The sequence below is a fragment of the Pseudoliparis swirei genome, chromosome 20, assembly GCF_029220125.1.
Source record: "Pseudoliparis swirei isolate HS2019 ecotype Mariana Trench chromosome 20, NWPU_hadal_v1, whole genome shotgun sequence".
In the NCBI taxonomy this organism is placed as follows: domain Eukaryota; kingdom Metazoa; phylum Chordata; class Actinopteri; order Perciformes; family Liparidae; genus Pseudoliparis; species Pseudoliparis swirei.
The window spans coordinates 234,269-246,468 of NC_079407.1; the positions used below are offsets into that span (position 1 = coordinate 234,269).

At 49.5% G+C, this 12,200-nt stretch overlaps 2 protein-coding genes across 2 annotated transcripts; one reads left to right on the top strand and one right to left on the bottom strand.

Annotated features, from left to right (window-relative positions):
• On the bottom strand, window positions 1-3,767 carry LOC130210676 (nitric oxide-associated protein 1-like). Its single transcript, XM_056441159.1, has 4 exons — window positions 3,494-3,767; window positions 1,011-2,084; window positions 310-474; window positions 1-44 (listed from the first exon to the last, which is right to left on the bottom strand). The coding sequence occupies exons 1-4, from the start codon at window positions 3,717-3,719 to the stop codon at window positions 1-3; spliced, it is 1,509 nt and encodes a 502-aa protein (XP_056297134.1). The 5' UTR covers window positions 3,720-3,767.
• A 1,242-nt stretch (window positions 3,768-5,009) lies between these two features.
• nipsnap3a (nipsnap homolog 3A (C. elegans)) lies at window positions 5,010-9,654 on the top strand. The gene is made up of 7 exons (XM_056441161.1): window positions 5,010-5,018; window positions 5,447-5,515; window positions 5,879-6,104; window positions 6,186-6,347; window positions 6,594-6,743; window positions 7,917-8,003; window positions 8,063-9,654. Exons 1-7 carry the CDS (start codon window positions 5,010-5,012, stop codon window positions 8,137-8,139), a joined length of 780 nt encoding a protein of 259 aa, XP_056297136.1. The 3' UTR covers window positions 8,140-9,654.
• Window positions 9,655-12,200: the final 2,546 nt, after the last annotated feature.

The following is a 12,200-nucleotide window of genomic DNA, read 5'->3' on the forward strand; positions in this document are numbered from 1 at the left end:
TCAGACATAACCCTTCAGCTCCGAGGAGGAGGCTTCAGAGGTCGCTGGATGGAGAGACACAGAACAGAGTCACTGGGACTTCAGGCGCCTCAGTCAGAGTCATACCCCCAGCGGCCAGCTCCCTCATCGTGTTCTCCAAAAGACAAACGGTCGGGATCGAACTGGATCTCACCGAAAAAGGGAAGGGGAGGAGGAGCACGGTCGAAAGCCGAACGGGAGCCCTGAGACATAGGAGGGGAGAGATTGGACAGAGAGAGAGGAGAGAGGACATAAGGACAGAGGAGAGAGGACAGAGGACAGAGGACTGACCCACGAGGTAGCCCCTCCTGCTGAGGCGTCTCAGGAGCCTCAGCTCGTCCTCCGGCAGCTCTCTGTCCGTCTGTCCCGACGCCTCCTTCAGCCGCGCGGCCCGCCGGAGCATCCTGGAGGGGGTCGGGTTGATGATGGGGAACTTCAGCAGGTTCAGAGTGGTCCCTGAACGCACCACGCAGGAGACAACACACATAAGGACAGGTTCAGAGTGGTCCCTGAACGCCCCACGCAGGAGACAACACACATAAGGACAGGTTCAGAGTGGTCCCTGAACGCCACACGCAGGAGACAACACACATAAGGACAGGTTCAGAGTGGTCCCTGAACGCCCCACGCAGGAGACAACACACATAAGGACAGGTTCAGAGTGGTCCCTGAACGCCACACGCAGGAGACAACACACATAAGGACAGGTTCAGAGTGGTCCCTGAACGCACCACGGCAGGAGACAACACACATAAGGACAGGTTCAGAGTGGTCCCTGAATGCCACACGCAGGAGACAACACACATAAGGACAGGTTCAGAGTGGTCCCTGAATGCCACACGCAGGAGACAACACACATAAGGACAGGTTCAGAGTGGTCCCTGAACGCACCACGCAGGAGACAACACACATAAGGACAGGTTCAGAGTGGTCCCTGAACGCACCACGGCAGGAGACAACACACATAGGTTTAGAGTGGTCCCTGAACGCACCGGGCCAGGGCGAGATGGTGGCCTTGTGCACGAGGTCCGTGGCCCTGGACTTGCAGTAGTCGGACTCCAGCAGCGCGTTGAAGAGCGTGGACTTGCCGGCGTTGGCGCGGCCCACCAGGTAGACGTCCCCCTTGTGGCGCCGGCCGCGCTGCAGGCTGGACACCAGCGCCTCCACGCCGTAGCCGGTCTTGGCGCTGATGAGGTGCACGTCGGTCACCTGGTCCCCGAAGCCGGCGTCCCGGCAGTACCCGGCGAGCCGCCCCTTGATTCGCTGCAGGTAGTCGGGCGAGTCGCCGGGCAGCAGGTCGATCTTGTTGCCGAGGACGACCACGCGCTTGTTGGCGCCCACCAGCTCGGCGAGGTCGGGCAGCACGGAGTCGGGGACGTCCAGCAGGTCCACGACGAGCAGCACCAGGGCCTCGAGGGGCCGGATCCGGCTCACCACGGCCCGGTACTGCTCCGCGCTCATGGCGAGGCTCAGGCTCTTGCGGTGGTGCGTCAGCAGGTGGCAGCGCTGGCAGGTGGCGCCCCCTAGCTGCCCCTCCCGCAGCAGCACCTTGTACTTCTCGCTGGGCAGGTAGCCCGGCACGGCGGCGGCGGTGCAGTGCAGCAGGGCGCCGCAGCCCGAGCAGCCGGTGCCGCTCGCCGGCTCGTCCGCGTCGGGGCTGCCGAACACTTTGTGCTCGCCGCGGGCCGCCGGAGGATTCTTCTTCTTCTTCTTCTTCTGCGACGCCGTGACGGCCTCCAGAGGGAAGCCCACGTCCTGGAACTGGATCAACGAGTCCGGCTCCGCCTCCTGCTGGGCCACGCCCATCAACGCCTGCAGCTGGCGCTCCAGAGACCTCAGGGGTGTCCGAGCAGGTCCAGGTCCAGGAGCAGGTCCAGGAGCAGGTCCAGGAGCAGGTCCAGGAGCAGGAGCAGGTCCAGGAGCAGGTCCAGGAGCAGGAGCAGGTCCAGGAGCAGGTCCAGGAGCAGGTCCAGGAGCAGGTCCAGGAGCAGGAGCAGGAGCAGGTCCAGGAGCAGGTCCAGGTCCAGCAGAGAGGCTCAGCTCATAGAGGTCTTTCTCCTCCGGATCTGAACCAGGAGAGAAGTAGAATCAGAACCACAGGCTACTTGTAGTACCTCTAAGTGCTTGTAGTACCTCTAAGTGCTTGTAGTACCTCTAAGTGCTTGTAGTACCTCTAAGTGCTTGTAGTACCTCTAAGTGCTTGTAGTACCTCTAAGTGCTTGTAGTACCTCTAAGTGCTTGTAGTACCTCTAAGTGCTTGTAGTACCTCTAAGTGCTTGTAGTACCTCTAAGTGCTTGTAGTACCTCTAAGTGCTTGTAGTACCTCTAAGTGCTTGTAGTACCTCTAAGTGCTTGTAGTACCTCTAAGTGCTTGTAGTACCTCTAAGTGCTTGTAGTACCTCTAAGTGCTTGTAGTACCTCTAAGTGCTTGTAGTACCTCTAAGTGCTTGTAGTACCTCTAAGTGCTTGTAGTACCTCTAAGTGCTTGTAGTACCTCTAAGTGCTTAGTACCTCTACACTTGTAGTACCTCTAAGTGCTTGTAGTACCTCTAAGTGCTTGTAGTACCTCTAAGTGCTTAGTACCCCATGCTCTTGTAGTACCTCTAAGTGCTTGTAGTACCTCTAAGTGCTTGTAGTACCTCTAAGTACTTGTAGTACCTCTAAGTGCTTGTAGTACCTCTAAGTGCTTGTAGTACCTCTAAGTGCTTAGCACCTCTAAGTGCTTGTAGCACCTCTAAGTGCTTGTAGTACCTCTAAGTGCTTGTAGTACCTCTAAGTGCTTGTAGTACCTCTAAGTGCATAGCACCTCTAAGTGCTTGTAGTACCTAAGCACCCCAAGTGCTTGTAGTACCTCTAAGTGCTTGTAGTACCTCTAAGTGCTTGTAGTACCTCTAAGTACTTGTAGTACCTCTAAGTGCTTGTAGTACCTCTAAGTGCTTGTAGTACCTCTAAGTGCTTGTAGTACCTCTAAGTGCTTGTAGTACCTCTAAGTGCTTGTAGTACCTCTAAGTGCTTGTAGTACCTCTAAGTGCTTGTAGTACCTCTAAGTGCTTGTAGTACCTCTAAGTAGCTCTAAGCTTGTAGTGCCTGTAAGTGCTAGTAGTACCTCTAAGTGCTTGTAGTACCTCTAAGTACTTGTAGTACCTCTAAGTGCTTGTAGTACCTCTAAGTACTTGTAGTACCTCTAAGTGCTTGTAGTACCTCTAAGTGCTTGTAGTACCTCTAAGTACTTGTAGTACCTCTAAGTGCTTGTAGTACCTCTAAGTGCTTGTAGTACCTCTAAGTGCTTGTAGTACCTCTAAGTGCTTGTAGTACCTCTAAGTGCTTGTAGTACCTCTGTGTACACTTTAATGACCCCACTGACCATCAGTGCCTTGCTCAAGGACACTTCAACATGGACTATGGGGATGGAACCGTGACCTGTGGTTAGAGGACGACCTCTCGGTACTCGTACCTCTCGGTACTTCCGGCTCACCTGAGCAGTCCTCGAACACGAACTGCTCCTCCAGGTCCGGGTCCACCGTGAAGGTCTGGATCTTCCTCCCGGCTCCGCTGCAGAGTTGCCGGTTCAAAGCCCGAGCTGCCGCGGCCTCTGAGCCAGGCACTGGCCCCGCACGGCCCGCAGCAGGGACACGGCGGTCAGCAAAACGAGCCCCGCTCCTCCCCGCCCGGCGGACCGCCAGCTGCATCAGCTTCCACATGTTCGAGTCCCGGCTGCACGCGATACCCCGCACTCACCTTCAGCTCCACGCTCCGCTGCGACGACTTCCGGGACGGAAGTGACGTCACACGCGTCGGTTTTATTTAAAAAACGAACCAAATGTTTCACTCCTATATATATTAATACCTATATAGTATATTCATAGACATATAGTATATGGATATACACTTTATTTACACATATTTATTATGAATACAAGATCAATGAAGACAATCAAAGAGACGTCACACACGTTCTGTTGCGGACCACAGGAAGTCTCACTCTGCAGCTGCTTCAGGAACCAACAACTTCTTTCCTCTGATCCGATGTTTTTATTTGATGTACACTACCGTTCAAAAGTTTGGGATCACTTAGAAATGACTTTATTTTTCAAAGAAAAGCACTGTTTTTTCAATAAAGATAACATTAAATTAATCATAAATACCCTCTCTACATTGTTAATGTGGTAAATGACTCTTCTAGGTGAAACGTCTGGTTTCTAATGACATGTCTCCAGAGGTGTATAGAGGCCCATTTCATCATCACTCCAGTGTTCTGATGGTACATTGTGTTATCGCCTTAGAAGACTAATGTCTGATTAGAAAACCCGTGCAATTATGTTAGCACAGCTGAAAACAGTTATGCTGGTGATATAAGCGATACAACTGGCCTTCCTTTGAGCTTGAAGTTTGTAGAACAAAATTAATACTTCAAATATTAATCATTATTTCTAACCTTGTCAATGTCTTGACTATATTTTATATTCATTTGATAAATAAAAGTGTGATTTTTCATGGAAGACACGGAATTGTCTGGGTGATCCCAAACTTTTGAATGGTAGTGTATATGGTTGTGTTGTTATGTCCCTGTGTGTGTGTGTGTTGTTATGTCCCTGTGTGTGTGTGTGTGTGTGTTAAGTAGCTGTATATTTGACCTCTGATGACCTTTGATTTCCTTGACAGAACTAAACCCTCAAGGAGCCTCACAGTCCATGATGGCCATGTTCATGTCAGCTGGGACAATGAATATCTGGAATAATAACGACACTGAGTTGAATAATACTTATACATAAATACACCTAAAACTATATTTATTTTGTTTTGATTGCATACGTAATTATAACAATAAAAAGTGTCTCAGTATAGAAACAGAAGGTCTGTAATTTATGGAAGAAATAGAATAAAGAGGAGGGGGGGGGGGGTTCTCCTGTGGAGTGAGACTTTCTTTATAGAGGATCTCTGTCAGGTAGGTAAAGTCTCTCTGCGCACGCGCGCTCTTGGTCACTTTCAGCATGTTTCAAGTTTCAAGTTTCAAGTTTTTATTGTCACATCCCCTTTTATACAAGTATAATCGGTTCGTGAAATTCTTATGTGCAAAACACCCGACAGCAGTAGCAGACTAAAAAAAGAATAAGAATGAGAATAAACTATACAATATCCACACAAAAAAGAAGAAGAAAGTATTAACAATATATATATAAAACAATGTAATAGAATATACATCATGGCAATATATATATATAAAACAATGTAATAAAATATACACTTTTTTTGAGACTATATATATATATATATGTATATACATACAATATATATATACAATATATATATATATAAACAATGTAATAAAATATACACCATGGCCATAGATATTCACAGAATATGTTCTGGTGTGTAGTGTTAATGAGGGTCTCAGTCCTTGTTCAGCAGCCTGATGGCCTGACTGAAGAAGCTGTTGAAGTTCAGGAGCTGCTCGCTGAGATCCGCTGCGGTCCTGCTGCCACCTGCTGCTGCTCAGGTGAGTCCAGCCAGACCCGGACCCGAGCCAGACCCGGAACAGACCCAGACCCAGACCCAGATCCGGGACTCTCTCTCCCTCTCTTCTCTCGCGGTTGTCTGATCTTCGGACTGAACTTTGGACACAACCGGAAGTGGTTCACCTTTCAACACATCCAGTCTACTTTAGTTCTCTCTCTCTCTCTCTCTCTCTCTCTCTCTCTCTCTCTCTCTCTCTCTCTCTCTCTCTCTCTCTCTCTCTCTCTCTCTCTCTCTCTCTCTCGCTCGCTCTCTCTCTCTCTCTCTCTCAAGGTTCACAGTGAGAAGGCTCGAGCTACAGTCTGAAGTCCAGATGGATGCTCATGTTTCTTTGTTTTCTTGTCAGAGTGAGACCTCTCTGCAGCCCCGTGTGCGTCTCTCTACCGGGCCCCAACAGAAACACAGAACCTTCTATGAGTTCCGCACCTACAGCATCCGGCCCGACCGGACAGCTGCCTTCCTCCAGCTGACCAATGAGAAGATCCACCTGCGCACCGCCCACTCTGAGCTGATTGGCTACTGGAGCGTTGAGTTCGGCGGCCTGAACCAGGTCTTCCATATATGGAAGTATGGTGAGGACGTCTTCGTCAGACTCCTCTTCATCACAAGGTTTTACAAGTGGAACTGACCCTCTTCTTCCTCCTCCTCCTCAGACAGTTACTCTCAGCGGGCAAGTGTTCGGGCAGCCCTGGCTCAGGACCCCTCCTGGATCTCCGAGTACATCTCTAAGGCGATCCCGATGCTGAGGTCTCAGGAGAGCGAGGTGGCCTACCTGGTCCCCTGGAGCCGCCTGCAGGAGCCCCCCCAGGAGGGCGGTAAGCCCCGCCCCCTCCAGCGGCCTCATGACCTCAGCCCCCCAGGAGGGCGTAAGCCCCGCCCCCTCCAGCGGCCTCATGACCTCAGCCCCCCAGGAGGGCGTAAGCCCCGCCCCCGCCAGCGGCCTCATGACCTCAGCCCCCCAGGAGGGCGTAAGCCCCGCCCCCTCCAGCGGCCTCATGACCTCAGCCCCCCAGGAGGGCGTAAGCCCCGCCCCCTCAGCCCTGACGCCAGCTGTGTTCCAGGTGTGTACGAGCTGGCGTCCTTCCAGATGCGACCCGGCGGTCCGGCGCTTTGGGCAGACGCCTTCCAGGCTGCCGTCACCTCCCATGATGCACCGGGGCACGGCGCGCTGCTGGGAGCCTTCCACACCGAGTGGGGTCGTCTGAACAGAGGTACACACAACGCACAACGCTACAAGCACACGGGAGTGTGTACTCATACTGTGTGTGTCTGTGTGTGTCTCTGTGTGTGTCTGTGTGTGTGTGTGTCTGTGTGTGTGTCTCTGTGTGTGTCTGTGTGTGTCTCTGTGTGTGTCTCTGTGTGTGTCTCTGTGTGTGTCTCTGTGTGTGTCTCTGTGTGTGTGTCTCTGTGTGTGTGTCTCTGTGTGTCACTGTGTATGTGTGTGTGTCTCTGTGTGTGTCTCTGTGTGTGTCTCTGTGTGTGTGTGTCTGTGTGTGTGTCTCTGTGTGTGTGTGTGTGTCTCTGTGTGTGTCACTGTGTATGTGTGTGAGTTTCTCTGTGTGTGTGTATCTGTGTGTCACTGTGTATGTGTGTGAGTTTCTCTGTGTGTGTCTCTGTGTGTGTCTCTGTGTGTGTCACTGTGTATGTGTTGTGTGTGTCTCTGTGTGTGTCACTGTGTATGTGTGTGTGTGTCTCTGTGTGTGTGTCACTGTGTGTGTGTGTCTGTGTGTGTGTATCTGTGTGTGTCACTGTGTATGTGTGTGAGTTTCTCTGTGTGTGTCTCTGTGTGTGTGTCTGTGTGTGTGTCTGTGTGTGTGTCACTGTGTATGTGTGTGAGTTTCTCTGTGTGTGTGTCACTGTGTGTGTCACTGTGTGTGTGAGTTTCTCTGTGTGTGTCTCTGTGTGTGTCTCTGTGTGTGTGTGTCTGTGTGTGTGTGTCTGTGTATGTGTCACTGTGTATGTGTGTGAGTTTCTCTGTGTGTGTCTCTGTGTGTGTCTCTGTGTGTGTGTCTCTGTGTGTGTGTCACTGTGTGTGTGTGTCTGTGTGTGTGTCTGTGTGTGTGTCACTGTGTATGTGTGTGAGTTTCTCTGTGTGTGTCTCTGTGTGTGTGTCACTGTGTGTGTCACTGTGTGTGTGTGTCTGTGTGTGTGTCACTGTGTGGGTCACTGTGTATGTGTGAGTTTCTCTGTGTGTGTCTCTGTGTGTGTGTCTGTGTGTGTGTCTGTGTGTGTCACTGTGTATGTGTGTGTGTTTCTCTGTGTGTGTCTCTGTGTGTGTCACTGTGTATGTGTGTGAGTTTCTCTGTGTGTGTCTCTGTGTGTGTCACTGTGTATGTGTGTGTGTGTCTCTGTGTGTGTGTCTCTGTGTGTGTGTGTGTGTGTAGTTCACGCCCTCTGGTGGTTCCAGAGTTGTGACCTTCGAGCTGACCTTCGACATAAAGCTCACACTGACGCCCGAGTGGTCGCTGCAGGTGAGGCTCCGCCCACTTGGCGCTGTTGGGTATGACGTCATAGCTGACGCCTCTCTCAGTCAGGAGCTGTGTGGTCCATCTGGACTCTCAGGAGAACAAGCTCCTGGTTCCTTGTTCCTTCTCTCCGCTGAAGTGACTTCCTGGCCTCCACTTCCTGGCCTCACACCTGCGTCTCCACGGCAACAGAGACAAACACGTCACCTGAACCTCCTGCATCCATATGAACCGATCGCGGGTCGCTATAGATCCCACTGCTTGTCTCTGATTGGTCAGTCCTTAAGCTGAACCAATCGCGTGCCACAGGGGGCGGGTCTTACCGAGCGGAGGGTGTGATGCACAGCAGGAAGTGACGGTATAAATAAAGATGGGAGATATAAATATGTAATAAAATAAAAACAGTTGACTGTTTCGTCAGTGAAAGCAGCAGCAGCCAATCCTGAGGCTGCGATGTGGATGGTGGGCGGGGCTTCTATTGTTTTCAGATAAAGGGACAGAGACATTTTAACTTTCTGGCTTAAAGATCAGTAACAGGCCCAAAGGGTTAATGAAACCAGTATGTCATGTGTTCATAGACCATGAGTTATTAAGACCAGTATGTCATGTGTTCATAGACCACGAGTTATTAAGACCAGTATGTCATGTGTTCATAGACCACGAGTTATTAAGACCAGTATGTCATGTGTTCATAGACCACGAGTTATTAAGACCAGTATGTCATGTGTTCATAGACCACGAGTTATTAAGACCAGTATGTCATGTGTTCATAGACCACGAGTTATTAAGAACAGTATGTCATGTGTTCATAGACCACGAGTTATTAAGACCAGTATGTCATGTGTTCATAGACCATGAGTTATTAAGACCAGTATGTCATGTGTTCATAGACCACGAGTTATTAAGACCAGTATGTCATGTGTTCATAGACCACGAGTTATTAAGACCAGTATGTCATGTGTTCATAGACCACGAGTTATTAAGACCAGTATGTCATGTGTTCATAGACAATGAGTTATTAAGACCAGTATGTCATGTGTTCATAGACAATGAGTTATTAAGACCAGTATGTCATGTGTTCATAGACCATGAGTTATTTAGACCAGTATGTCATGTGTTCATAGACCATGAGTTATTAAGACCAGTATGTCATGTGTTCATAGACCAAGAGTTATTAAGACCAGTATGTCATGTGTTCATAGACCACGAGTTATTAAGACCAGTATGTCATGTGTTCATAGACCACGAGTTATTAAGACCAGTATGTCATGTGTTCATAGACCACGAGTTATTAAGACCAGTATGTCATGTGTTCATAGACCACGAGTTATTAAGACCAGTATGTCATGTGTTCATAGACCACGAGTTATTAAGACCAGTATATTTGATGATCTTTGATGATCTTGATGATCTTGATGATCTTTGATGATCTTATTCTTGATGATCTTTGATCTTTGATGACGTCCACATGGATCCAGCTGTTTGGGCCTCAATGCACGGAGTGAGACGTGATGTCATGATTTTAATGTCTCCGGATTAAAGAGTCAAAGCGGCCGTGGATTTGTTTATTGTGTTGCCATGGTAACGCTGCTTCCTAAGCAGACTAACACACAAACTGCTCTCTTTACATCTTTTCTTTAAAAAACTACAAAATCAATCAAGTCTTTGTCTTCTTTGTGCAGTGCTTTGCATCGAGCGCTCTGATTGGCTGTTGAACTCTACAGGAAACGGAGACGCCCCGCCACAATAAGAGGAGGACGCCTCTCCGTTTCAGCTACAAACATAAATAAAACTCGTGATAAACGGAATCAAACGTTTTCTAAAAGCATCGCTGCAGTCGACCGATTGGTTTCTTCATTCTTCAAACGGACCAATCACAGACGAGGAAATCGGAGGCGGCTCGGCAGGGAATCGTTTGCATTGACTGGCAGGTGGCTCCGCCCAGGTGTGGCAGGGCAGTGGGGCCACGGTCACATGACGCTCTCCTCCAGCGGGGCCCCCCCCCCGGCGGCTCCTCGGACCCCCCCCGGGACCTCGATGGCGACGTCCCGGCGCCGCACCGAGTCTTTGGAGTTTCAGCCTGCATGCAAAGCAGCGCCTCCAACACAAGTGGCTGTTGTTTTGCATTGCTGATGATCAAGGCTTCTGTTGGATTTTCCCAGCTGCTCCTGAACGCATCATCTCACTCTTCCGGTAAGCTTTGGTTGCCAGCTCAACAGCGAGCATGACTTCTTCTTCTCTCCCTCCCGCTCCCTCTTGCTCAGTGTGTCTCATGTATAGTTATCCCCCTGCCTCCCTTAATGATAACGATACATGCAACAAGTGTAGTTTATTTGCTAGGGTGGAGGCAGGTCTAAGTGGGTTAGATGCACGGCCCCGCGCTATCGAAGCGCAGACAGCTATGCTAGTTAGCCCGCCCTCCCGTAGCCGGCGCGGAGCTACAGTCAGCTGTTAGCTGTGCCCGGCGGTAACCGTGCAGCCGGATGGTTGGGTAACTGTTCGCAGGAGTCGTAAGTCTACACAGAAGCCCGCTGTGCACCAACCACTTCACGTTTCAACCGGTTTTCCCTGCCCAGCGACACACCCGCTGAGGAACACACCCTGGTTATCGGGAGCTCTATAGTCAGGAACGTGAAAATAGCGGCCACGGACCAGAGTCGGTGCCCCGGGGCCAGAGCGGGCGACGTGGAGTCTTGTTTGAAGCTGCTGGCTAAGGATAAGCGGAGATACAGTCAGATTGTAATACACGCCGGTGGTAATGACGCCGAGCCCGCCGCCGAACTCACTAAAATTAATGTGGAATCGGTGTGCTTATGCCAAGACGTTGTCGGACACCGTAATTTTCTCTGGCCCTCTCCCAAATTTGCAGACAGACGAATTGTATAGCCGAATGTCGCCTTTCAACCGCTGGCTGTCGAGGTGGTGCCCAGCGAATAATGTGGGCTACGAGACAACTGGAAGACTTTCTGGGAAAACCTGATCTGATGAGGAGAGACGGCATTCATCCCACGTTGGACGGAGCGTCTCATTTCTGCGAATATGACCAAGTTGATCACCGGACTTAATCTATGACAACCCAGGGTTCAGATCAGGAACCGAGCAGAGTTGTAGTTTAACACCCTTCTCTGCTCTTCCATTCGAGCAGTTACCCACCCTTGACTTTAGAGTAGAGACTGTGTCTGTCCCACGCCCCTTACAATTAAATAAATCAAAAGTAAGCAGAAGAGGAGTCGTATAATAACCTTATACAAGTTAACACAATTATTTCAGCAGTGCAACAAAATAGGTCTATTAAATGTGGTCTCCTAAATATTCGATCTCTGTCATCTAAAGCTGTGTTACTGAATGATTTAATATCAGATAATCACATTGATTTATGTTGCCTAACTGAAACCTGGCTGAGCCATGAAGAATATGTCTGCCTGAATGAATCGACCTCCAAGTCATATTAATACTCACATTCCTCGAGGCACCGGTCGAGGAGGTGGAGTAGCAGCCATCTTTGAATCGAGCCTATTAATTAATCCTCAACCAAAATTACACTACACCTCATTTGAAAGCCTTGTTCTTAGTCTTTCACATCCAACCTGGAAAACACTACAGCCAATTCGATTTGTGATTCTGTACCGGCCACCAGGACCATATTCAGAGTTTATATCTGAATTCTCAGAATTTATATCAAGTTTGGTTCTTAAAACCGATAAAGTTATTATTGTTGGAGATTTTAATATCCATGTGGATGTTGATAATGATTGCCTTAGTGCTGCATTCATCTCCTTGTTGGACTCGATTGGCTTCTGTCAGAGAGTACAGAAACCCACTCACAGCTTTGGCCACACGCTTGATCTTGTTCTTACTTATGGCTGACATTGAGCATTTGAACGCCTTCCCACAGAATCCTCTTCTGTCAGACCACAACCTCATAACTTTTGAATTTATACTACCGGAGTGTACTCCGTTAGTCAAAAGTTTCTACACCAGATGTCTAACTGACAGTGCTGTAGCTAAATTTAAAGAAGCGATTCCTTCTGTATTTGATTCGATACCACGCCTCAATATAACAGAGGACTCCTGGTCTAACTTTAGTCCGTCCCAGATTGATCATCTTGTTGACAGTGCCATAGGCTCTCTGAGAATGACACTGGACTCGATAGCCCTCTGAAGAAGAAGACAGTGAGGAAGAGGAGGTTTGCCCTGGTATAA

Bases quoted from the DNA above. Each gene is read 5' to 3' on its own strand.
- LOC130210676 (XM_056441159.1), bottom strand. From the start codon at position 3,719: ATGTGGAAGCTGATGCAGCTGGCGGTCCGCCGGGCGGGGAGGAGCGGG. The intron at 2,085-3,493 runs GTGAGCCGGAAG...CTCCTGGTTCAG, and splicing joins CGTGTTCGAGGACTGCTCAG to ATCCGGAGGAGAAAGACCTC. The intron at 45-309 runs GTCAGTCCTCTG...CTCTCCATCCAG, and splicing joins CAGGAGGGGCTACCTCGTGG to CGACCTCTGAAGCCTCCTCC.
- nipsnap3a (XM_056441161.1), top strand. The intron at 6,105-6,185 runs GTGAGGACGTCT...CCTCCTCCTCAG, and splicing joins CTTCCATATATGGAAGTATG to ACAGTTACTCTCAGCGGGCA. The intron at 6,348-6,593 runs GTAAGCCCCGCC...GCTGTGTTCCAG, and splicing joins GGAGCCCCCCCAGGAGGGCG to GTGTGTACGAGCTGGCGTCC.